The sequence below is a fragment of the Cicer arietinum genome, chromosome 7, assembly GCF_000331145.2.
Source record: "Cicer arietinum cultivar CDC Frontier isolate Library 1 chromosome 7, Cicar.CDCFrontier_v2.0, whole genome shotgun sequence".
Classification (NCBI taxonomy): Eukaryota; Viridiplantae; Streptophyta; class Magnoliopsida; order Fabales; family Fabaceae; genus Cicer; species Cicer arietinum.
In genome coordinates this window covers 2585557-2611524 of record NC_021166.2, presented here as the reverse complement: position 1 = coordinate 2611524, position 25968 = coordinate 2585557, and the positions used below count along the sequence as shown (strand labels likewise).

Here is a 25968-nt window from a genome sequence, read left to right as displayed (position 1 = left end):
TCATAAAGTGTCGAGCAAATCATTAGAACTTTAGTAAAAGTTGTCTTTCATTCTATCTTCGGAGCATTTGATAAAATTTTAACAATCCCTCTTTTTTGGGTGCATTTTCCTCTGGCAGTCATACAGCCTCTATTGCAGCTGGAAATAATGGAATTCCTGTGAGGATGCATGGCCATGAATTTGGGAAAGCAAGTGGGATGGCTCCTCGTGCTAGGTGAGGAACAATAAGCTTAATCGATTAAAAACTGGGAACTATGGTCCTTTCTGTTGCATTAAAGATTTGGTGTATTTATTATGTTCAGGATTGCTGTATACAAGGCACTTTATAGACTGTTTGGAGGGTTTGTTGCCGATGTAGTTGCTGCAATTGATCAGGTATGCAAGTATATGACACATTTATTATATATTGACTTCAAAAGTACATGAAAATTATAGACCTCAGCCTCCCGTGTATACAAAAACAACAAACAAGCCTAATCCTACTAAGTAGGGTCGGTTACATAGATCAAACGACACCATAATGTTCCGTCATATATCATATCTCTATTCAACTTATTAATCTCTAGGTCTTTTTTAATAGTTTCACTTATAGTTTTTCTAGGTCTTCCTCAGCCTCCCATGTATACTCACACTAGAATTTTTGATAACTTTGTCAAAGCATGCCACTGCAGCGGTTTGTTTTTTTATTTGATATTAATTTCAACAGTTTATCTAAATATTTTACTATACAATGTCATTGTTTCCTCCACTGGTATTCTATCTCAAGATTTCTAAAATCTGAGAGTCAACAGGCTGTATATGATGGAGTGGATATACTCAGCCTTTCAGTTGGACCCAACAGTCCTCCAGCAGCCGCAAAAACTACATTTTTGAATCCTTTTGATGCTACACTTCTTGGAGCTGTGAAAGCCGGTGTATTTGTTGCACAGGCCGCTGGAAATGGTGGTCCTTTCCCTAAGACAATGGTTTCATATAGTCCATGGATAACATCTGTAGCTGCCGCAATTGATGATCGTAGATACAAAAACCATTTGATGCTTGGAAATGGAAAAATCTTAGCTGGAATTGGGTTATCACGTAAGTTTTCCAACTTTCTACTATGTTTCTTCAAATATAATGTGATTCTTTTCAATGGACTGATATCAGGAGATATAATTGAAAGATTTTGGTGGAAATTTTCTTTGTAGCTGAAGAGAACATGGAACAAACTTTCCTTCTCCAAATTAGGAGGAAGAAATAAAACATAAACAAAAACACTTTTCTTGCTTACCGTTTCATTTACTTGATTATATCAAAATTATTTTCTTATGTGCCAACATCATAGTTAAGATCACTCTCATATCTAAAATATGTATAATGGCTTGTACAGCTGCTACACATTTAAACAGAACATACACATTGGTCGCTGCAAACGATGTGCTGCTAGATTCTTCAGTTATGAAGTACAGCCCCACAGATTGCCAGAGACCAGAAGTTTTAAACAAGAACTTGATAGAAGGAAATATTCTTCTCTGTGGATATTCTTTCAACTTTGTTGTTGGTACTGCATCAGTTAAGAAAGTATCAGAAACAGCAAAGGCCCTTGGTGCAGCTGGATTTGTTCTCTGTGTTGAAAATGTTTCACCCGGAGCAAAATTTGATCCTGTCCCGGTTGGCCTTCCCGGGATTCTTATCACAGATGTCAGCAATTCAAAGGTACTCAGACTCATCTTTACCAGTATATTTATGTAGATGTAGTGTTAGAATAGCAACCCCTGTTTAAAAGAAAATAGATACGAAAAACGCAAACAGAGAATAAACAATGTTTGATCACGAAGTTCAGTCAGTTGTGCTTATGTCTCCGACTGCAGAGAGGTTGCAGTACCTTTCATAATTTATGATTCAAGCTTAGGGTTTACAGTGTAAAACTTGTGTTTAAATGCTGCGGTCTATTTTAAAGATGACCCTTACACCATACTGCATAGGGCATTGTTTCTGTTTATAATAAATTATGCTCATACACTATATCATGTAATTTAGTACTGCAAATCTTTATATTTTCAGGAACTTATAAACTATTATAATATCTCTACACCAAGAGACTGGACTGGACGGGTGAAAAGTTTCAAAGGTATAGGTAAAATTGGTGATGGTTTGGTACCTATTCTTCACAAGTCTGCACCACAGGTGGCATTATTCTCTGCTAGAGGACCAAATATAAAGGACTTCAGCTTCCAAGAGGCAGATCTTCTCAAACCAGATATATTAGCTCCTGGTTCATTGATTTGGGCCGCTTGGAGTCCAAATGGAACCGATGAACCAAATTATGTTGGTAAGTAATGGCTATCTGGGCGGGCCTCTTTTTAATGGGATGCTTGAAATTCATCTAAATATATAGAGGATGTGTTGGAAATGATGTTTTGTTAGTATTTATCTTGGAAGAAACATTGCATATTAAGGAGGGTAGAGGAAAAACGGAGAAAAACTATTGATACATCGTAGAGTTGATTAATATTAAGCAATTATTTGCTTGTGCAGGTGAGGGATTTGCCATGATATCTGGAACTAGTATGTCTGCACCACATATAGCTGGAATTGCTGCTCTTATAAAGCAGAAGCATCCACATTGGAGCCCTGCTGCCATTAAATCAGCCTTGATGACAACATCAACAACTCTAGACAGAGCAGGGAATCCTCTTCTAGCCCAGCAAACTTCCGAAACAGAAGCTATAAAGTTCATCAAAGCTACCCCTTTTGACTATGGGAGCGGACATGTTGATCCAACAGCTGCCTTGGATCCTGGCCTCATCTTTGATGCAGGTTTGATTTCTTCTTCCCTATATATATAACTAATTTCTCCGTTTTATAATGTTTAAATTGCCAATTAACTTTGAAAAATAAATTTGTTATTCATTATGCAGGATATGAGGATTATATAGGCTTCTTATGCACAACGCCCGGTATCGATGTTCATGAGATAAAGAACCACACTAACATGCCATGTAACAACACTATGGGAAAACCGTCGAATTTCAATACTCCATCAATCACAATTTCCCATCTTGTGGGAACTCAAGTTGTCCGCCGAACTGTAACCAATGTTGCCGAGGAAGAAACCTATGTGATCACAGGAAGAATAGAACCAGCTGTTGCGATTGAAGTCAACCCTCCTGCAATGACTATCCGAGCAGGTGCATCGCGTCAGTTTACCGTGACACTCACGTCTCGCTCTGTGACGGGAAGTTATAGTTTTGGAGAGGTTTTAATGAAAGGGAGCAGAGGGCATAAGGTGAGGATTCCTGTTCTGGCGAAAGGATTCCCGCGATAAACTTGTTTGGTTGACAAAGGAAAAGCAATGCTTGTAATATTCTTTTTATGTTGGTGGGGAATAAGTTAAGGCATGGTGCTAGATTTATTCATCCAAATATATGATATAATATAATATATGATATTGAATTATAAATAGGTGTAAAGGTAAGCAAGTGTAAGGGGTGAAGCTTAGTTTTTTCCACGTATAAAGTTTTGCTTATATTGTTTAGTGATTTGTTAAATGCTTCTTCATGAGAAGTTTTTACATGTATCAGCTCCCATTCACCAACAGTTACTGCTTACTGCAGGTATAATACATGAAATAATAATTAGTATCTGTTACATCATGTATGTATTAATTGCACAATGTTAATCTTAGGTATACCTTCACTACTATTTACCTACACCCACATGATCCCAAAATTCAGCAAAACAACACAAAATACAATAAAATAATACAAAAATAAAATTAAAGAAAGATATACAAGGGGTGTGCATTTGTTTATTTTCAACGGACAAATTTAAACAATTAACTACTCTCAATGATAATTCCAACAAAAAGCAAATAGTTTACATTTCACTAGAGTCCAATTTTGATGTAAGAAGATGAATTTTCTGACCAGGAAGAAGCAATAAACATTAATAGTTCACAATTTACATAAGAGAGGAGGAAGGAGATAAATTTAGATCAACGTTAAAATCCTAATTTGGAGAAGAGAGGGGAAGGAAGAAGTTTTGACTTTTAGGATATGGGTGGAGAGGTGCATGAACGTATAATCAAGGGCCACGTAGGCAAAATTAAACAATACTAAATATATGTTTGAATTAACGTTTGCAAATATACTTTTAATTATAATCAAGTTTTCTCTTATGTAAGGTAATTTATGGTTGAATGTTTTTTTATGTCAACCTCATTTTATAAAATAAAGTTTGTTTGAATTATATAATCAAATTCTTTTAATTATGTATTTACTAAAAAGAGTATATATTTTATTATAATGTGAATTTTGCTGTTAGTGGCAAAATAAATAATAAGAAGTTGTTTTATACTTTTAAACATGAAATAGAGAATTCCAAATGAATAATAGGAAGTTGTTTTATAATGTGAATCCATTTTTCTATTACAAAATTACAAATAGAAAACCAAAGTTAAGGGAATAAAATAAAATAAAAAATAGTTATGAATCTACAAAATAAATTAAGAGAGCAGATGTGTAATTTAACCTAATAAATAATGAAAGGTGGTATTGTTGACATTTTTGGGGTTGTTTGGTCCATACCTGGGTGTTTAGCTGCTTGTAGTTGTAGGCATGGACGTGGCTGTTTCAGTGTTACTTATCTTCCCAATTAATGTACTCAGCTACATTGTAAATTATTGACTTTAGATGATAGTAATTAATTAATATGTGATGTGTGGGTGGGAGAGTAAAAATATGTATATACTCTCCATTCAATATTAAATATAAAGAAAAGTAAAAAAAATATCGGGTCTAAATTTAAACAAAAATATATTTTGTGAGTGTTGAATTACTTATTATTAATTATTGTCGCTGGGTGTAAAGTGGTGATCTAATAAATGACGCGATCACAGCTGAGCTGACATTGGTTGAGTTCTCTCCAAATTAAATATTCGCAGGACTCTTTCTTTCTTTCTTTCTTCTTCAACTCTCGTGTATCATATGGTATATCCTCTCTTTCTTTCTCAATTGTTTTCATCTCTCTCTGTGCTTGTGTTTTCCTGTGACTGTTTTTCCCTTGTAGTTGTTGGGGGACGAGGGATTCATTTATTAATTTTGTTGAAGTGATTGATTGTGTAGCATCTAATTTAATCTGGGTGTGTAACTGTAAAGGCAAGCCAAGGGAAGAGGCAGTCAAAAATTGTTCTAACAAAGCCATTTTCGTTGGAAGTTGACACAACAGATTTAGAGCCAGGTTACAGTTACAGAGCCCCTAATCTTATAAGTCGCTTGTTAAGTTTACTCAAAAATGTACGCCCAGGATCAGATCTCACTAACTTACAGGCAAGTTTTTACTTTTTACTTTACTTTCCACTAGGACTCATTCATTCTCATAAATTATTTATTTTAACTATTTATGTGCAGCTGCCGCCTCTGTTTAATTTCCCAAAATCACAACTTCAATGCTATGGTGAATCAGTATACTGCACAACTTCAAATTCAAACTTGTTGACCCAATGCAACAATCAGCAGAGTCCACTTGAAAGGCTCACATCTGTCGTAGCTTGGAGTATATCTACCACACGTCCTACTTCTTTTGGGGTTGCTCCCTATAATCCCATTCTTGGAGAGACACACCATGTTTCCAAGGGCAACCTCAATGTCCTACTTGAGCAGGTACTACATTTCTAACTACCCTCTTTCTTTTTTATACTCTATACATTATTATGATTTAAGTGTTCAGTGTTTTACTTAAGTTATGAGACTCAAGGGTTACCTATAGGCTGAATTAAGGTACTTCACCGAATACTGATAGCTGGGTGAGGCCGCCCAAGAGGATAGGACTACCACATGGTTGTCGTCTTTTAAAGAGTGTGGCAAAGTTAGTAGATAAAAATGCATAATATGGTACTGAAGAAGTCGCGAGACTCTTCCACCTAATAGACTAGTCTTTTAGTTCGAACTCTCCCTGTTAACTTATGTTTAAGTCTTAACATTTGGCTCATCTTAATTTATTGGATAGTTTAAAGATATAAATTCAATTAAATAATAATATTATTGCTACTTTTTATCTCTGCAGGTTTCCATCAACCCTCCAGTATCTGCCCTCCATGCAACAGATGAGAAGGAAAACATTGAAATGATATGGTCCCAGCAACCTGTTCCTAAGTTTCGTGGTATATATCTCAAAAATTCACAACACTTACTCCTAATTATATTAATTAATATCATTGCAATAAAATTTTATGATGAGAGTTTGAATCTGTTTCAAGTAAATTTCAAGTTGTAAATGATATCCCTTTACTTTAGGTACATGTATTGATGCTGAAGTGCATGGAAAACGGGTGCTAAAGCTGAGAAATCATGGGGAAACATATGAAATGAATTGTCCTCGCCTCTCAATTAGAATTCTTCCAGTTCCTGGAGTTAATTGGGTTGGTAATGTTAATATAAAGTGCCCGGAAACAGGCCTTGTGGCTGAGTTATCCTACAACTCATCCTATTCTTTTCTTGGACTTGGTGGGAATAGTAAATTGATCAAAGGGAAGATCCTTGATTCTTCATCATCCAATGTACTATATGAAATTGATGGTCAATGGGATAGGTATTTAAAAGTCAATGTCATTTTTTTTTTATTAAAGGAGCTTGGGTTTATTTTTCAAGAATTATTATGCTACATATTTTAGTGTCACATTTCTTATCAAATTTCATATATGTATTAGTACTGTTAAAGTGAAGGATTCAAACAGTGGGAAAGTCAAAGTAATATATGATGCAAAAGAAGTCATTTCAGGCCTCAAAACTCCTACTGTCAAGAATGCAGAGGTAATTAACTTCTATTTTCTGCACTTATTCCTCTTGCTTGTATGATTCATTTATTTATTAATTATATTGCTCCTTTAGTTTATGAAATGAAACATGCTCTTCCTGGCATGTCCTACAGAAGTCTTTCTGATATGAAACATGAATGTATTCAGTAAAATGTATTTTGGGTTGGTCCAACACTTATTGAGACCTAAAGCAAACTCTAAGGCAAGATCTTGATAAAAAATAAAGGTCCTTTTAATACTAATAACAATATAATTTTATTTAAATTCTACATTTTGTTTTATGAGATACAAAGTATTTTAATTAAATATCTGTATCTTTTTACAACTGTGAGGTCTTTTACTTATTGTACTATTTAATATTTTATTTTTTTGATATCTAAATATACATGAAAAATTAATTATTTGTTGGAAGCCTAAAGCCCTAATTTTATTAGATTTGGCCTTGGGTTGGCACTCATTGTACAGTACCATATTAAAAGTGAAGAAGAAAATTATGTCTTTGTTTTATTATTAGATTAATAGGTGAGTGTTTTGTAAAAAAAAAAAAAGATTAATAGGTGAGTGCTTCAATGGACCAATACCAAATATGATCCACGATGGACCAGTGCTTAACAATTGTCTAAAATTCTAATGACGATAGTAACACTTTTCGGAAGTTGAAGTTCACGACCATCCTCTTTCTTATTGCTAAGATGGTAAATTGAATGATATCAAATCGACGAGTTCAGCTTTGACTGACACATATTTGTTTTCCCTTATTTTTGTTGAACGAGCAACAATTAAGCTGAATTATTTTCCAGTGTTAGTCCACTTTAGACCACATATCAAAGTGGTCTGCTTACATTAATAATAAAGAATATTTAAGTTGTTAAAAGAACAAAATTGATATAAGTTTTGTTCCAGTAATTAAGTTGCATGTTAATTTTATTGGATGTGGCATAGTAAGATTCTCTTGTTCTATCAGGGTGTGTGGCAAACTGAATCAGCCCTTATTTGGAGTGAGTTGACCCAAGCCATTATTAACAAAGACTGGGATAAAGCAAGAGAAGCAAAGCAAGGTGTGGAGGAAAGACAGAGGAAAATGTTGAGAGAAAGGGAGAGCATAGGGGAAGGTTGGACTCCTAAGAATTTTTTGGTGTCTTACAGTAATGAAAGTGGATTGGAGTGTGATTGTTCACCCATTCATAAATGGGTCCCTGCTGCCCCTATCATAGCCCTGTAATTTTTTTTACTTATGTACTACATAGTAGATATCCAAAATTACTTCTTGCTGGATGAAAATTTTAAAGAATTGAATATAGGAATTCTAAGATAAAATTTCACATTATATTACATGTATATTTGAGACACATGTTAACATTTGCTAAATTTAAAATGAATTTATTTGTGGTTCTACCACCAAAATAAAGTAACTTGACAAAGGGGAATGGGGATTAAGCTGTCAGTAATTTATTACAGATGAAGTATATTAAAAGTTTAATCAACCAAAACCAATTGTTTGATGCAAGTAATCGAGCAAAAGAAGGGCAAGAGAAACAGAAAATAAAAACAAGCTCTTTATTCCATAAAGTAAATTATGCATTTACACTTGAATTTATTGTTTTGGGCTGGACTCAGAATTTCATAGTCCAAGTTCATCATGAAAATTGGATCACTTCAGATCGACTCGATCCGGCAAACAACGACATAGAAGCTTTTTTTAATTAGAGCATACTTCATACTGGAAAGGAATTTAAAATTGATGTCCACAATAACTCACATATCTAACTATGACCACAATCGCCGACTAAAAAGGACATGTGTCTTACATCAGAGGAGAATCACATATCACTAATTTTATTATCCTAAAGTTGTAAAGAGACACTGAAATTTGAAGTGTATGCAAATATATCAATATTCCAACGAAGAGTTAAGAACAACGATCGTCAACTCTCTTCGAAAATCCAAGTTTGGCTCATAATAGTAAATAAAGAAACTTATTTAGAACGGAAATATGATTAGAAGATAAGGCTTGAAATATCTTCTTGCTCCTCTGTCCAAACGTTGCTTGAAGGTGAAAAAACAATAGAAAAATACAAAAATTAACTAACTAAATTTACATCAAAACAAAAATCATGCCTAAAAAAAAAACTGAACCTAACCAGGCACTTTACTTCACGGAATAAAGTTTAAAAATTGTGATTCAATAATTTAGAATTAAAGCACAGAAGTAAAAATAAAACTCAATAAATAATAAATAATGATAAAAATACCGTTCAATTGCTAATAAAAAATATTTAATTATTTTTCAATAAATATTTAACAGTGCATGTATATTAGTTATAAACAAAATAAAGCTTAATATTTATATAATTGTTAAAATAAATTGAACCTAAATATATGCTTTTAATATAAATATAATTAACACATGTACCATATAAATAGTTTTTTTTAATATTATTTATTAATATTTAATTATGTGTTCAATTGACATACACACATTTTAATATAGTTTTATTTTTTAAGACATTTTTTGATAAAAAAAAAAATGAAAGTTAAGGATCTCTTTAAAACTTTAAGAACAATGGATCCGAATCCTCTGTAGTAAAAGTATCAAGTAGCACCAAAATATTGGTAACTGACTTGAGATTGGACGACTCAAATGACACAATCAATAAATCAATTTTAAATAAATTTAACTATTGATTTAGATTGGACGGTCGAAATTGGTGATTGTGTGCAACACAATTGCAGCAGAAAATCTGTTTTCTAATGACAATGGTAAGTACAACTATAGGAAATTCAGACACATCAAATTCTAAAATATATTATGATTATAATCATTATTACACAGATTATCTACTAAACATTGATAGTGATATCTTGCAAATCTGATTCACTTCTGGTGTTGAATGGTTTTTCTGTAATAGTATCCAAAATAGGTTTCCATGGCTGCATTCTACAAGGACTCCTTGCAGGAGAAGTAGTCCAATTTGTTTGGCTAAGTAAAGGAGTAACTGTTGAAGATTTTTTATTATCACATGGCTTGATTTTGGCTTTTGCAGTGAGCCTCTTTGCTAGACAAGCCATATCAACAGGAGAAAAATCAGAAGCTTGTAGTATTGAGAATGGTAGAAGGAAATATAGTTGACCAGATTGGAGTTGACTATCTCCTTTCAATGGTTTGTAGAATGATGAAAGAAGTTGAATTGAGGTACAAAGAAAGTGTTTTGGTGTATTTCCAATAACTTGGCTTGCTGAAGTTGGTTGATCAAAATACTCAACAAAACCATTGAAGTGAATTACTGTGATATTGTTTTTGAGTTTAGGGGACGTGTTGTATGAATAACATGCCCCCATTTTCTCTATGACTAACAAATCTAAGTAGTGAATAATAATATACATGTCTAGTCTGGGTATTATTATATATATTCATGTATGTATGTGTATGTGTGTGTGATTGTGCACATGCATAGACACAAGTGGAGTTTCACAATTTGATAATCAAAAGGGCAACTTGAGTTTTAAAAGGCAACTTTTGGAAATTAAAACAGTTGACAAATGATACTAATTTCATATTCAAATGGATAAATTATATATGGTTTTAAAAGCCTTTATTATGAAATTAAATCAATTTTTGTGTGTTGATCCTTGGGCTACCCTAAGAGTTGACAAATGATACTAATTTTAAAGCAGAAATTAAAACAGTTGACAAATTATACTAATTTGAATTTGAACTTTCTCAAAAATGAAATCAATTGATAACTTGTAAATACAGTATGGCACTAGTAATAATGCAGTTCAATTCAACTAAAATTGAAAAGCTTGCTTTAAACTTTATATATACTCCATGTCCATGATGGTCCCTCTAATAATGAGGTAGGCACTCCACTAGTCCACTTGCCTTTTTGGAATACTTTTTTGTAAAACAAGTTTGATTGGATGGGATAAGACACTTTTCAGCCATGTCTCTGAGATAACCAAATTAATTTAATTAGAAAAATATGTTTCATTGTCTTAATTATTGAAATTTGGGAAAACTTTTATCTTTCTTGCCTGTTTGGGTTTAGTGAGATGGATGTATACAGTAGAGGGCTCAATGACAAGGTCCAAAACAAATAAATTATTACACTCAAGTCCAACTATGAAGAACCAATCTTCAAATGGATCGAAAACTTTCAAGTTGTTAAAGAGCTCATTGTGGAGGCATTAACTATTTTATTTTATAAATTTTATTTTTCTTAATATGTAGTTGGGTTAATTTTGTGATAAGGATAAATTTACTTAGATTAATAGGTGCAAATATCACTAGAAGAGGGTGCAACTTATATAAATGGGTCAAGGCCCATTATGGGAATTGCACACACTATCTTGGGCGTCACCTTGCTTCCTGTTGAAGCTATGTTTTCCTTGTTTGGTCATCTTTGATCAATTTTAAATATATTATACTTACTGTGAATTATGAGTGATTAGTTCCCTTATTCTCTTGGATGAACCATCAAATTCTTTTTTTACTCTTCTGGTGAATCTGTATCAAATTTATTAAACTTTTGAGAGTCTCACTCACACCCCTCTTTCATCTGTTCATCAAATCTGATTTGTTTCTTTCAAAAATCTAAACCCTATTTTTTGTTCATCAAATCTGTTTTTGTTTATAAATTCTGAGTCTTTTTTGTTTTTTGGACTTTTAATTAAAGTGAACTTTGATCTTTTAATAATATTTTTTAGTCAATATAGCCCTCATAAAAAATATATAAAAAATAAGACCATGTGCAATTGAACTATAAAAAAATATATAAAAATAAGACCATGTGCAATTGGACTATATATATATATATATATATATATATATGTTAAAACACTGAAGCAGAATCACGAGAAAAACAATTAATAAAATATAAAAAAGTATAAATAAAGTTTTTTTTTCTTTCTTTCTATATTTCACTTTGTTGTTACTAGTTTTAGTACACCCAAAATTTATAAAATTCATTAATCTAAAAAGTAAATATTTTTTGAATCTAAATCAAACATACATTCCCATTTATTTTTTACTACATTCTAAATAATTTACTTTAATTATTTTACTAGAATTTCAAATTGATCTTTTACAATAAATATTCTTTTTTTAAATATAATATTTAGTTAAAAATAAATAATATTTATTTATATATTTCTTTCGAATAAAAGAATTAAAATTTTAAATTTGTAAACATGTTGTATATATATTTTAAAATATTTTAATAAAATAAATAATTATATGAATTAAGCGCTTTTGTACGGCCTCTGTAAAATAAACTTTGTAATATCATATATATTAGATATCTACGTTTTTCTAATATATTTAAGTATTACAATTAGTTACAAAATAATACTATCTATTTATGCATTATTTAAAAAATAATTATTTCTTTAAATTCACAATTAAGAATGTTTTTTAATTGATTTACCTATATTTAACTACAATTATTAATATTCTAAAATTAAAATTCATTAAATATTACTACGATGATAATTAAATATTAATTTTTATGAGTATATGAATTTTTTTATTACCATTCGTATAAATATAATATTGGGTCGTCTTAGATTACTATTTTTATATAATTCATATTTTTATACTTTAAATTATAAAATTGAATGAAATTAACTAAACTTTTAAATAACAATATAAATTTTTTTAGAGTCTTTTTTGAGTGTGATCATTTAAACTATTATTCAACGACTATAAATAATTATAAAAATCTAATAAATAATAATATTTTGAAAAATATTAATTTCAACAATTAATCTACTACAAAAATTTAATTATTTATTAAAAATACATAATAAGTATAAAACTATTGTGTGAAGTCAACTAATATATATTATAATATCATTTATTAATAATGCATTGTGAATTAGGATTTATATAATATTTAATTCCAAATTAAAATTTATATATATATATATATATATATAACGAGCGATCTATAGCGTACGACTCATGAGTTTCTATACTAATACTATTCCATAAATATAAGTTTTATTTTCAGTCTAGTGTTTTATTAAAATCTTTTATGAAATAAAAAATGTTACTTGGAGTTAACTAGACCTTTTTAATATTTTGAAAAATGTTAATAACATTTATTTGTGACAATTAATAAGTTTGATTTAGATTGGTGAAATAATTGGTGCAAAAAATAGATAGAATTAAGGAAAAGAAAAGAAAAATAAAAAGGAAGAAGTAGCCACCACCACCAATCACCAATCGCTGCTTGGCATTCATAATTTGAGTGACCCAAACATTAACAGGAAGCAAAGAAGGACGTGCTTTCCATTTACAGTCCTTCCCACAAATCAAAAACGCATACTATTCTTTTTCAAATCTTTTTTTTTTTTTTTATAATTAATTATTATTCCCCCATCTCACAAACTCTTGATCTTTCTTTTCCAATCATTATCAAGATTTGATATTATTCATTTCGTCATTTACGTTCATCAATCAATCTTCCTCAACATTCCAGGTTAGTATACACTACATCTCTCTCATAATTCATCTTCTTTTTTCTTTTCTATTTGTAAATTACGATGTACTAGCATCTTTTATTTTAAATTTTAAATTAGTATATTTCTAAGTTCTTTCTTTCATTTCCAGTTTTTGTACTTTCTCTGATTGCATACTATTTCAAATTCAAATTGTAGAGTATACTACTATACTATAAACAGGGATTTGCGCTGCTCTTTGATTTTTGGTGGTTGTTGTGTATTGTGATGGCTATTTCAATATTGAACTATATATTTTCTATTTTTATTTTTAATCCTTTATTGATTAGGTTTTTGTATTTTTCTGTTCCTGAATATTGCTTTTTAAGGGTGCTTATGGTTTAGTATTTGCTAGGACTGAATTTCAGTGTAAGATTGAGTAGTTTAAAAAATGTGACTTATTTGCTGCCTAATGCACCTTTCTTTATGTGTTTTTGTTTTCAGATTTGTCTGCATCAATCTATTTAGGGTTCATTTTAGGGAGTAGACTATCTTCTCCCCTTGTTTTTTGTGTGTGTGGAGGAAAAGAAGAGTTTTTGGTGGTGAAAACTGTGATGCGTTATTTACTTAGAAGATGAAGTCAGATAAAGATTGGCGTTTAGGCATGGGTGATATGCAGTTATTGCCTGGGTCTCGCCACCGTCCTCATATGAAAAAGCCAACGTGGATTATTGTCTTGGTGTTATTTGTATGCGTTTTTCTAATATGCGCTTATATGTACCCGCCGCAAAGTAGTTCAGCCTGTTATATCTTCTCTTCTAGAGGGTGCAAGCGTTTTTCTAATTGGCTTCCACCTGTTCCTGCAAGAGAATACACTGATGAGGAGATTGCATCGCGTGTTGTGATTAAGGATATTTTGAACTCACCACCAGTTGTTTCGAAAAAATCAAAGATTGCCTTCATGTTTTTGTCCCCTGGTTCTCTGCCATTGGAAAAATTGTGGGACAACTTTTTCCAAGTAAGAGTTGGCTTCTATACCTGTCTGTTTTAGCACATTCAAGCTATTGTTTCTCAATTATTGGTTTGGAAGACAGTTGATGTTCCCTTTAAAATATATTTATGTTTAATCACGTAGAAGAATACCGGTCAGTTTATTAGTTTAATTGGTGTTCTGCATTTCTTGTATCCGTAAGTGAAATGGCTTTTGGTGTGCTCAAATGATTCCAGGAACTCCAATTCGTTTATTTGTCTTAGATGGTTCTTAGTACTACATAAAAGAAGTATTATGCCAGAACTGATGCTTAACATGAAAATTGCCAGCGGTCTCTCTTATTTTTGGGTTATGACGTGCAAAGGAAACTGATGAATGATTTAAATACAGCATTTGTCAACATGGCTCATGTTCCTATTTCCCAGACGAATGTTCTTGGAAATAGTTGTGACAATGATGTCCAGTCAGAGCCATGGGAGATTCCCTCAACATTTTTTATGCTTAGTATTTGACCTTTAAAATATATTGGGGCATAAATATAAATACAACACAAAATGTGAAGTGTGTTTTAATAATAAATTCTTTGTAAATGTAGTGTAATGAATGATTGTCCTTAACTTTTTTTTGTTTGTAATTTCATCGGATGGTACTTGGTTGTCCATGCTTCTGAATTCTATTCATCTTGTAGTGTCCATTTACCTGGAAGATGTTCTCCTTTTTGGCAGGGTCATGAAGGGAAGTTCTCTGTTTATGTGCATGCATCGAAGACTAAACCAGTTCATGTGAGCCGTTATTTTGTCAATCGCGATATACGCAGTGACCAGGTACACATTGCCTTGTTTCTGTTCAGTTTACTAGCATTTGTGAATTGTATTGTCTTGTATGTTTGAGTTTGGGTTCTCTTATGGATATTTTAAATGTCATTTTTCCTTTTATTGGACTCATGAATTTTGAGTTTTTATTGAAAATAGAATATTATTTTTGACTTGAGGAATTATATTGTACTTTAACAACATAATAATGCACGGGCTTTGAAGTATAATGTTTTAATACCTCAACATCATAGACATTTCATATTATCAAAAGCAGAAAGGAGAAAGAGTAGCCACATAGCCAAGGCCCTCTGAGATGTCATTGTTTTGCAGTGGCAATTTAAAACAAAAGTATAGCACTCTTTCTTGTTAAATTTGAGATTGTAGCATATATGTTTTATTCATTGAAATAAGCATAACCTTAGCTGGTCCAGCCTGGGTTTGAACTCTGGATTTACTTTATTTGGCTTGCCTGAGCAATTTTGTATCCTCGTGTGGTTAATTGGTATTTGTTAAACTCATTGCTGATTTTTTTGGTGCAATTGAAAGTATTTGGAAGTTCAACTGTTTTAGGTCTAATAATTGTAATACTGATAGTGAGTGTAATTATCTGTCTTCCAGTTACCTGTGGTTTTATAGTGGGGGTTCCTGTAACCAGAAGTCACGTTGTTTGCAGGTGGTGTGGGGTAAAATTTCTATGGTTGATGCAGAGAGACGGCTGTTGGCAAATGCCCTTCAAGATCCTGATAACCAGCACTTTGTTTTACTTTCTGATAGGTGAGTGGGTTATGAGATTGCTTTTATTCTGTTCATTCTGATTAACTAGATTCATTAGTTTAATTAATTTCTGATTTGTTTATATGGGTTTTTCATTTTTGCAGTTGTGTGCCTCTGTATCATTTTGACTATATTTACAATTATCTGATGCATACGAATATCAGCTATGTAGACTGGTATGTCAAGCAGTATTTCATAATGGTGGTTCTTATTGAGTTGATAGTCTCTCTTCTTTTTGCTATCAATCTGATGTCCTTTGCTAATGAAAACTTTTAATTTTTCTTTTTAGCTTTAAGGATCCTGGTCCTCATGGGAATGGGAGGTACTCAGATCACATGTTACCTGAAGTTGAGGTGAAGGACTTTAGAAAGGGTGCACAGGTATATTCTTGCTGAAGCCATGTTGGAGATAGAATTCAGTATTTTAAATAGAAACTTTACTTATTCAAGAATGCAAAATTTGAACAAAGTGTTCATGCCCAGTTTGAGTTACCCTCTAGCTTTTGAGAGCTTCTCAATTAAATTAAATGTTACTTTCTAAGTGTTCATGGAAAAGCTTGATTAAGTAGCTACTGGAAAAGCTGAGGTGTATAAATTTGTAACTTTTGAGAGAAGTTGCTAGTTATAATATTCACTGTCATTGTGTTAGGAACCCAAGAATTGGATTCCAAGAATTTAGAGGTAGAACACTAATATAGAAAAAAGATAAGAAATAATAGGAGAGAATCTCTCCAAAGAAAAAGATACACAAGAGCGGATATGCGTTTACACCACTCAATTTCTAAAATTTCCTAAAGATCATTTCTAAAAGGGTGAAAGTCTCTATTTAAAGACTTTCAATACATTAGGATAGGGATTAGGTCTAGGGTAACTAACTACTAACCGAAACACCAAACCAGTTACACCTATACATTGATTAACAACCTAGGAACAAAATACTCACAAACTCCTAATTATCCCTATTTCTATATCCTAACAATACACCCCTCTTCAAAACAACCTTGTCCTCAAGGTTGACACTTGACATATACTAAATTATTCTTGATCAATGGTTAAAATTAAAAAAAAAAAAAAACTCCTCCAGGATCCCATTGCTGGTAGCTGGATGAACTGGCTGCCACCAAAGGAAATCCTTCTGCCGGAGCTTCAATTCCTCGTTGTTCCCTTTGAATTGGTGGATAAACTTGTGACCCAAAAAGTGTACTATATGATCTGTTTTGGGTGCTGTTTTTGGCCAAAAGAACATAGCACTGTTGCTGCCTCATGTATCGCCGCGCCAAATTTCATCTTTATGATCCATTTGCTCCACTCACCATCTTGATTTTGACCCATTAAATCTTGGATCTCCCCGGTTGACATGCACAAATGACGGTTTAAAGTTCAGACGAAGAGACAGGGCCGATCAGAATCCTTTGAAACCAAGAACTGGTCTCGTCACTACCACAATTCTGCTTCTCGTTGTTCTTTGCCTTGTCACCCAACACGAATCAATGGCTTTCCCTCGAGAACCCTTTGTGGCTTTTGTCATGAATCTTGGAAACTTTTTCTGTCAATTGAATCTGGCTTGTTGATGTTGTGTGTCTGTTCTTGATAGAGTCTTCCATCTCAGTAGTGGACTTTGGTTTCTCCTTGAATTCCAATAACAATTATTTGATTTCACAAGGCACGAGGCTGGTCAGAAACTGTTCTGGCACTGTTCTTGATTTATTTCTTGATACCATAATTAATTCATTGATTCCATTCTTCATTTCTTCTATTCCTTCCTTCCGTAGCTCCGTGTCTGTCTTCAATTCTTGCATCAGTTTGTATTATTTGCTGACCCATTTCTCCTTCTTCTCCTCCTTGAATGATCAACATCATGCGCTTCTGGCAGAGGCGGTGGTTCGACTATCACCAGTGATGCTGGTTGCCCAGAGCTCTTCACAAGTTGATCGATGACCGACAGTTTTGGTATTGGTGTTTGAAGTTCATTTGTCGTCGTCCATGATTCTTGATTTGACAGTTTCGACAAAGACACATTGCTGGTCAGAATCGGTTGACACCAAGAACCGGTTTCGTTATCCTCACGTTTACCCTTCTCTTCTTGTTTTACCATTTCACCAAGAATTTGTTTGTGGGTTTTGTCTTCCTCTGTTTTACAATCACTGTTTCACCTTCCAAATCTACGGATCAAACATGTGGAAAAAGATTCCCAAGTTGGATTTGGGTTTTCTTGATCTCAAGAATGAAACCAAAATAGCATCGAAGCATCCAAGCTCATGAACGCCCACTGCACTCTATCGAATCCATGAATTTCATGCTCCAGAAAGAAACACCAATACATTAGGATAGGGATTAGGTCTAGGATAACTAACTACTAACAGAAACACCAAAACAGTTACACCTTCACAACTACTAACAACCTAGGAACACATCTACCAACAAACTCCTAATTATCCCTATTTCTGTATCCTAACACATTGTAAGATTATTTTCGTTTTTTCTTTTCCCTGTAATTGCTTATTGAAAGATTGTCCAGACCAGGGTTACTTCATTATACAATTGTCTTTCACAGGAATTCAACCGAAGTTGTCATTGTTTCATAACCTTTCTGTTCGATTTATGTTAAATAGAGTTTACTATCATATCAATTCAAGCACATGGCAGTAATTGAGTGTTTTGTCTTAAAAATGTGATAAATAAATTTTAAATAACAAAAAATTATACTTGCGTGAAAATCTTTACAGTCTCTTGTTTGCCCAATCAGTATCACCACACATCTATTTCATTGTGTGTCTTGTTTGATATATGTGTGTGCATGTAAACCATTCAGTAGATTTGTTTCAGCTTCATTGTTCATTTTCTTCTGCAGTGGTTTTCTATGAAGCGGCAGCATGCTGTTATAGTTATGGCTGATTACCTGTATTACTCAAAATTTCGGTCTTACTGCCAGGTGAGGTTATTTTTACATATTGTTGTCGTTTAAACTTACAGCAGTTTTGTTGAATCTCATAAGGTTTTTTTAACCATATTTGTTTCCGCTTTAGATTTACCTAGTCATCAAGTTAAACAAGTTTAGCATTTCATTTTATGTGGTTCTATATGCTGGACTTCTGATTATCTTCCTCTAGCATATAATGATGTTGCATTCTGTTACTTAAATTTAAACAAATTTGTTTAAATTTTTTCCCCCAAAATGTGCATGCTTTGTAAAATTTATGCAAAATGTTAGTGAGAAGTGTTGGCTTTGTTGCTCTATGGGTTTCTTACCCTTAGAAACAAAAACAATACTAGCAGTATAGATGCATGGCTATAGGTATGTAAACACATACAGGAAAAGGTACAAAGTGCCACAAAAAATTCTAAAAGAATAACAAAATGGAATGCCAAGAGTATCCGCACCTTAGATATCATTGGTCTAATCTTGTGTGCCAGTTTTGCTTAGGTGATTAAACTGATCATATGCTTTTCCTGCAACTATTCAGAATTTTAGATCCCCATCAGTTCGATGTTGCCTAGGACAATAAGGTGTTTCTTTTGTAGTTTTGGAAGCAGTATTAATGATTTGAGACTTCAAATCCCGTATATGTACTACGTCCTAAACTACAAAAGAAACACTGCATTGTCCTAGGCGATATAGAACTGATGTGCAAATGAACTTATATCTAGTCATCTTATGTGCCAGTGTAGTTACTTAGATGGTTAAGGTGATTAGATCATTTAGTTTCCTCGTGATAATTCAGAATTTTTTATTCTCTCATATGAACTTCCTTCCAAGCTAGAAAAGCAACACCTTATTGTCTTAGGCAGCATAAATTTGACTTGCAAATCATCTATAATTAGTTGTATGTCCGTGGAGCTATGAAATTTGAATTTGATGTTAATGTGAAATTCTTAATATCACAGCCTGGTTTGGAGGGGCGGAATTGCATTGCTGATGAGCATTACTTGCCAACCTTCTTCCAGGTGAGAATTTCAATTGTAGTATAGTTCTTTTATTTTGTATTAACATTTTTCAATCTTCAGCTAATCAAACTTATGCATTTGGTTTTAGATTGTTGATCCTGGTGGAATTGCAAACTGGTCTGTAACCCATGTTGACTGGTCTGAAAGAAAATGGCACCCAAAATCATATAGGGCTCAGGATGTTACTTATGAGCTTTTGAAGAATATCACGGTATAGTTCTGCTAACACCAACTTCTATAATAATCCATATTCATATGTTTTGGCTAGCAGCTAGGAAATGAATGTCTTTTTATTTCATTTCATCCTTTTCCCTCAATTCAAACACAAGTCTGGGACTGGTACCGCTTGAGTAGAGTTATATAGTGTTCGCAATCCATGTGCATTCTTAGGCATTAGCAAAAATGCTTGCAATGCTGGTTCAAAGGAAAAATGCATTTTTGCTTTTTGGATGACGGTTTTATATTTTCAAATCTAAAAAATTTGAATGGAAATGACTTCACATATAAGAAAATTCTTTAAAAGTAGGTGGGAAGGTTTAGTAGTGGGACTTTGTGATGACAATTCTTTCCTTTTTCATAATAAAACACAAAATCAAACTTTAAGGAGAATTAAAAGAGACATCAAGTTGGAGAATCCCCTTTCCTTAGTAATTTTTTGTAGTTAAGTCATCTGTAGTGCAACTGTGCAAGTATCTGTCAACCCAACGTTGCCTTTTCATTTTGTCTTCAAGTTATGTTTCACGGATATTCACTGTGATTGTTAATTTGTTATGTTTGCAGTCCGTAGATGTTAGTGTACATGTCACCAGTGATGAGAAGGTAAGCTATATGAGATCTTTACTTATCTGATTTGTAGAGAATGAACCAATGAACCAGCTTGATGAATTATCTGTTGTTTCTACAGAAAGAAGTGCAAAGTTGGCCTTGCTTGTGGAATGGGATTCAGAAGCCATGTTACCTATTTGCTAGGAAGTTTACTCCTGAAACACTGGATAAATTGTTGCATCTATTTTCCAATTATTCAACACCTTGAACTTGAATCCTCTCAGCTAGTTTGATCGATTCTTTGGTCAGATAAGTTGTTGCTTTTGGCCCTCATATTGGTTTCTCATGTGACATGAGAGTTGTAAATTGCAGCATTATTGAGGCTTGATCGCCTGTCGGCCGCTGATGCTGATGTTGGGTTCAAGGTAAACTGACATTGCCGTTAGGGTTGTGACCGGACACTGACAGGAGGCTAACGATTTAGTGTCTCTTCCTCGGGGATTGTTGGATGACAAATTATATTTTTCCCTTCCATTTTTTGTTATATAAGTTTTATATTTAACATGGTAAATTTTGGGGGAATCATATCAGCTCATCTAATTCTTGTTGATCTTTGTAACTTTCCAAGTGTTAAAGTTGAAAAAGTACAATTCCTTTTTGTCTGTCTATTCACAAGTTCATTGCTTAACTATGATGATGATTATGTTGCCGGAACTTTTGTCAGTGTTTTTCTACCCTCCCTTGGCGTAAGCCTGTAAGTGTTCATTCATTTTTAAACTATGAATTTGAAATGCACCGGAAGATGTGTATGAGATATATTTAGTTGAAAGTATGGTTTCTGGTAAAAGAAAAATTTTATTCAGCTTAAAATGTTATTTGAATGATTGTTTATGAAAAAGAAGAAAAAAACATTATTTACTAATAAACATTTTACTACAATTTTAAATAAAATAACTCCAAGAAAATTCAACAGAAAGATTGTTTTAACTTTTGAACTATTTGTTGCTTAGCCAGTCAAGAAAATAGAAAGAGAATAACGATTGAAGACAATAACGAGGCAGAGCAAGGCAAGCTGAGCAGCCTTTATATTACTTCCACAGTGGAAAGTTTTTCTCTTCTAGTTCATTAATTTTTTTTTTAAAAATGGTAAATAATGGACTTTTTTTTATGAGAATGGTAAATAATGAATTAGTAGTAATAGTTAATAAATTTGAATATGCACACTCCACAAAAATTACAAATTTACAATTATGTTAACAAGAATTATGTCGTTTTTTTTGGCTTGTTTGATAAATAAGCAAGGTCCTGCCAAATTAATAGGATAATAATATTATAAATTTAAAGACCGAGCAATAACTTCATAAACATGCAAAGGTCTAGTGACATAAGGTAGAAGATCACAAGTGTGATTCATATACCACATTCAATTCAATTATATTTTAGAAATGAAAGCATCGAAGAAGCCATTTTGGAGTCTGATATGAGAGAATGAAGAGCAAACATGAACCAAAGACAACTTGCCAGCAAAACAATAATACCCTTACAGATATGTGTATATGCCACCGGCAAGTCATCCCTGGCTCAAATCTACTCTCTACACTTTCATACAAGGCCCAAAACATTATTGAGATTAATCCAGTCTCATATTTCACTTCACTGCATGCACATTGCACATGCACCTCATCATTATTTATAGGCCTAAGGGTAGAATGTATAAATGAATCCTACATCTCATATCACAATTCATACAACTAATCATAAAGTTGATTCCCAAATTCTTTAAGGCTAGACATGGCCCTACATTGCCATGCTGTTTCTTATCCAAAACAATCAATCTTTCAGAATCAATTTTCACTTTAGGCCATTAGCTTGGAACAACCAAAAGTTGACTCGCAAGATTATTAGTTGATTGAGTGTATCTTAATTTTTGCCACTTTAACATGTGCAGTTGACTCTACATTTTCCAGTTATAAGAATTTGATTCTGTTTGCAGACTGAAATTAATCATAAAATTCCTCCTGCCAGTCACAGAATTTAGAAAAGTTGAAGGGAAAGCGATTAATGATGAAAAGCAATTAATACGTGTTATAATATATATCGTGCAGATTCAAACTTGTGAAATTGATAGTTATATGCAAGTGATTAAACTATACTTTATAAAAAATGTTAGTGGTTTTGAAGTGTTTGGATCGATAAGGAGGAACACCATTTGGTTAATTAATTCATTAGGCCTATACATATTATATTATAATATGATCAAGTTTAGATCCTGCTGATGTTATTGTTGATTATAATTAATATTAATGTAGCTTAAACTTATCCAGTGTAGTATGACACGTTCAGAGATGATCTAGGAACATGCAAAGTACCACACAATCAGAAAAGCAATAAAGTCAAAATATAATGTAATGAGAACAAATTCGGATTGAAGACATTGCCATATGCATGATCAGCAGAGTAGGGGTAGGGTAGGAAAACCATTAATTAATTACTGTTTGTTTTATTATTCTATTCCCATAACAACAGTATATGAATTAATGAATGAACATCAATGTTTAGGAAGACATGCATGCATATAAGTCAACTATATATTGTTTGATTTGATTCCAAAGATGAAGGATTTTGAATAAGGAGCAGCAGCATGGGAAAAAAGTACATAGCCACGTGGATATATAAGGATTCTAACTGGTCTAGCTTATCTGCTTATAAATTGACATAAATGATGCTCAATATAGATATGTAATGTGAGTGCGTTTGCAGCTTGAAGGTAGATAGTAGATTTGAATCAGGAAATGTAGTAAGGCAGAGCTTTCTTAGAAAGATGATTATATTATGTAAATGCAATTTCTTCTATCACTTATGGTCCTACATATATAAGTGATTATGTTTAGGATTTGGTCTAATATGCTCCCAGCAAAAAACAATATTATCAAAATTGTTTGATCAGGAGACAGTACTTATTAGAGAATATAGTAAATACTAATGTGGTAATTGAAATTCAAGGTATGTATCAAGAAAGTCACTAATGTGAAAGATTAAGTCGATATAGTCTTATAATTTCAATAATTAATTTAGGTATTTTCTTTTGCAATTTTGAAGAAACTTTGACGTTGATAACAGATAAAATTATTTTTTCAAAATGTTCTTTGCTAGATTCTAATATTTGATTAACATTTTGAAGAAGAAAAGAAAAATATATCAAATAAACTCAAATTATGTTATATATGAATATCCTTAAACAAAGGAACAAACAAATCAACAGATGAGGTTTCCCATAATAATTACAAATTCCATGAAATCAATTCTTCCATCTTGATTTTGATCAAAGTTGTTGATCATCTTTTGACAGTTCTCAAATTCTAATGCTTCTTTGAATCCCAAAATAACAAGAAGTCTTTGCAACTCCTTTGGATCAATAAAACCATCTTTGTTCTCATCAAAAACATCAAAAGCCATCTTCACTTCTTCCAAGCTAGGCTCCTTCTCCTCAAACAGTTCAGAAAGATCATTGGAACCATACTTTTCATCAAGTTCCTCACTTTCTGAGCTGCAAAATAATCCCATTTTTTCCATCACCATTTTCACTTCATCCCTCTCAATAATCTCACCACTTTCTCTTCCAACATTTAACTCATTATTCTCTTGGTGGTTAAACTTATTAGATTCTAATATCTTTTTCTCTACTCTTACCTCTGAGCTACTAGAGTGAAGTTGACAAAGAAGAAAAAACTTGAAACTTGAAAAGAACTTATTGATTTTGTTAAAAAATGTAGTAAAGTAAAGGAAAAGTTGTATGGAACCAAACAAGGGAGAAGTGGAGTTGATATTACTATGTGATGTGTCATCTGGAAAAAAGTAGTCCATTTCAGAAAGAACCATGGCTGCAGGGTTGAGAATAATTGAGATTGTTAAGCATATGAAAATGAGAAAACTTGCTATGGTTTAAAAGGGTGGATGAAAGGGGAAGGAAGGTGGAAGATGCATGGCAATTGGCAAGTGGTGGGAAGAAGAGTGTATCTATCATAATAATATAAAATTAAGGTTATTTCTTGACAACAACAAAGGAAGTTTCCTGTTTCTAAATTGCACAATATGTATTGAATTTCTATGTTGGTCATGGTCAGGTTGGGCTAATGTCCTAACTTTTTGTTTGTTTCAGCTTTGATTTTGTCATCAATATTTTTCTTATAGGACTTTTTTGGGAAGACTTAGTGGTCAATGGAAAAGGGAAACACACAAACTTTTAGGTACTTTCTTGGAATTGACTCACCATTAGGCTGCCTAACATAATATTGTCTATGTTTTCACACCAAATCTTCAATGACTCTTCCACATTCTCTATGCACAAATTTATTTATTAGTATAATTTATCAAAAGAAAAATATTATTGAAAACAAGTAAATTTTGAAGAAATAAAATATGTCCGATTCAAATTCTAAGAAAAGTGTCAAATACAATTTTATTTTAAAATTTTAAATTCAAATTTTGATATATATTAATATATTTTATCAAGAGAAAAGTATTATTGAGAAACAAATAAATTTTGAAGAAATAAAATATGTTGGACTCAAATTCTAAGAAAATTGTTTAATACAATTTCATTTTCAAATTTCAAAATTTAAATTCAAATTTAAATTTATATTAGTATATTTTATCAAAAGAAAAATATTATTGAGAAACAAATAAATTTTAAAAAATTAAAATATGTCTGACTCAAATTCTAAAAAAAGATTTATACGATTTTATTTTCAAATTTTATATTCAAATTTTTAAGGTAGATATTGAAATGTTTATTTGGACGCAATTTAGGTTATATCTTTTTTTTTTTTTTGTACAAGTTATATCAATTTGAATTGATGTTTTATTTTTTTATTAGAAAATTAATCACAAGACCATCCACTGTTGCACTGTCCACCAAGAAATATATTTAATTGTAGTTTGTTGATAAAATAAGTTCGAAATTGACATTAGATCGTCATTGACCTTGCAAACTAAAATTGATCGACCATCTATTTTTCACGAATCCAATTCCTTAATTTATTTCAAAAGCATATAGATTCATACAGACAAGACACGTCAATCGAAAAGTCCCAATATTTTATGTATTGTTTCTCAATCTCTAATATCTTACGATCCATGCACCACAACCATAGAACTATGCTATGCATGCATATATCTTATGGCGGTGCGGTTTTTTTATTATTATTATTATTATTATTATTTTTTTTTTTTTTTTAAATATACTTATTCATTAGGTGGGAGGATAACTATCTCAATTTAAGATCTCTTTGATACACAAGATAGAATATAATTAATAGAATAGGATAAAGAACATGAGCAATACAATACAATATAATATAAGAAGTATCATATAATATAATATAAGAAGTATCATATAATATAATATAAAAAATATTATATAAAAAGTATCATATAATACAT

The 25968-nt window shown here is 32.1% G+C and overlaps 5 protein-coding genes across 6 annotated transcripts in view; 3 read left to right on the top strand and 2 right to left on the bottom strand.

The window, feature by feature from the left end:
- Positions 1–3630, top strand: part of LOC101507222 (subtilisin-like protease SBT2.6) — a 6085-nt gene extending 2455 nt beyond the window's left edge. For both annotated transcript variants that reach the window (XM_012717958.3, XM_012717959.3), the window contains exons 6-12: positions 119–214; positions 303–375; positions 792–1077; positions 1370–1695; positions 2044–2311; positions 2518–2799; positions 2901–3630. In XM_012717958.3, the coding sequence (XP_012573412.1) occupies positions 119–214; positions 303–375; positions 792–1077; positions 1370–1695; positions 2044–2311; positions 2518–2799; positions 2901–3307 (1738 nt within the window). In that variant the 3' untranslated portion in view covers positions 3308–3630. The remainder of the gene's footprint in view (positions 1–118; positions 215–302; positions 376–791; positions 1078–1369; positions 1696–2043; positions 2312–2517; positions 2800–2900) is intronic.
- A 1200-nt stretch (positions 3631–4830) lies between these two features.
- LOC101506668 (oxysterol-binding protein-related protein 4B-like) lies at positions 4831–8123 on the top strand. The gene is made up of 7 exons (XM_004507835.4): positions 4831–4970; positions 5139–5309; positions 5391–5642; positions 6046–6142; positions 6276–6570; positions 6689–6791; positions 7761–8123. Exons 1-7 carry the CDS (start codon positions 4968–4970, stop codon positions 8016–8018), a joined length of 1179 nt encoding a protein of 392 aa, XP_004507892.1. The 5' UTR covers positions 4831–4967; the 3' UTR covers positions 8019–8123.
- A 1378-nt stretch (positions 8124–9501) lies between these two features.
- On the bottom strand, positions 9502–10297 carry LOC101506348 (uncharacterized). Its single transcript, XM_004507833.4, has one exon. It carries the CDS (start codon positions 10178–10180, stop codon positions 9638–9640), a length of 543 nt encoding a protein of 180 aa, XP_004507890.2. The 5' UTR covers positions 10181–10297; the 3' UTR covers positions 9502–9637.
- A 2785-nt stretch (positions 10298–13082) lies between these two features.
- Positions 13083–21194, top strand: LOC101506034 (glycosyltransferase BC10). The gene is made up of 11 exons (XM_004507832.4): positions 13083–13278; positions 13742–14255; positions 14954–15052; positions 15717–15817; positions 15922–15993; positions 16107–16197; positions 18668–18748; positions 19702–19761; positions 19850–19972; positions 20542–20580; positions 20666–21194. The coding sequence occupies exons 2-11, from the start codon at positions 13872–13874 to the stop codon at positions 20792–20794; spliced, it is 1179 nt and encodes a 392-aa protein (XP_004507889.1). The 5' UTR covers positions 13083–13278; positions 13742–13871; the 3' UTR covers positions 20795–21194.
- A 2528-nt stretch (positions 21195–23722) lies between these two features.
- Positions 23723–24518, bottom strand: LOC101505709 (probable calcium-binding protein CML46). The gene has a single exon (XM_004507831.4). It carries the CDS (start codon positions 24403–24405, stop codon positions 23782–23784), a length of 624 nt encoding a protein of 207 aa, XP_004507888.1. The 5' UTR covers positions 24406–24518; the 3' UTR covers positions 23723–23781.
- Positions 24519–25968: the final 1450 nt, after the last annotated feature.

What these genes read in the sequence shown, in the direction of transcription:
- LOC101506668 (XM_004507835.4), top strand. An exon ending in CAGATCTCACTAACTTACAG is followed by an intron (nt 5,310 to 5,390) that starts GCAAGTTTTTAC and finishes ATTTATGTGCAG; the next exon opens with CTGCCGCCTCTGTTTAATTT. An exon ending in TCAATGTCCTACTTGAGCAG is followed by an intron (nt 5,643 to 6,045) that starts GTACTACATTTC and finishes TTATCTCTGCAG; the next exon opens with GTTTCCATCAACCCTCCAGT.
- LOC101506348 (XM_004507833.4), bottom strand. Translation starts at nt 10,180, where the DNA reads ATGTATATTATTATTCACTACTTAGATTTGTTAGTCATAGAGAAAATG.
- LOC101506034 (XM_004507832.4), top strand. Translation starts at nt 13,872, where the DNA reads ATGAAGTCAGATAAAGATTGGCGTTTAGGCATGGGTGATATGCAGTTA. An exon ending in TGTGGGACAACTTTTTCCAA is followed by an intron (nt 14,256 to 14,953) that starts GTAAGAGTTGGC and finishes CCTTTTTGGCAG; the next exon opens with GGTCATGAAGGGAAGTTCTC. An exon ending in ATGTCACCAGTGATGAGAAG is followed by an intron (nt 20,581 to 20,665) that starts GTAAGCTATATG and finishes TTGTTTCTACAG; the next exon opens with AAAGAAGTGCAAAGTTGGCC.
- LOC101505709 (XM_004507831.4), bottom strand. Translation starts at nt 24,405, where the DNA reads ATGGTTCTTTCTGAAATGGACTACTTTTTTCCAGATGACACATCACAT.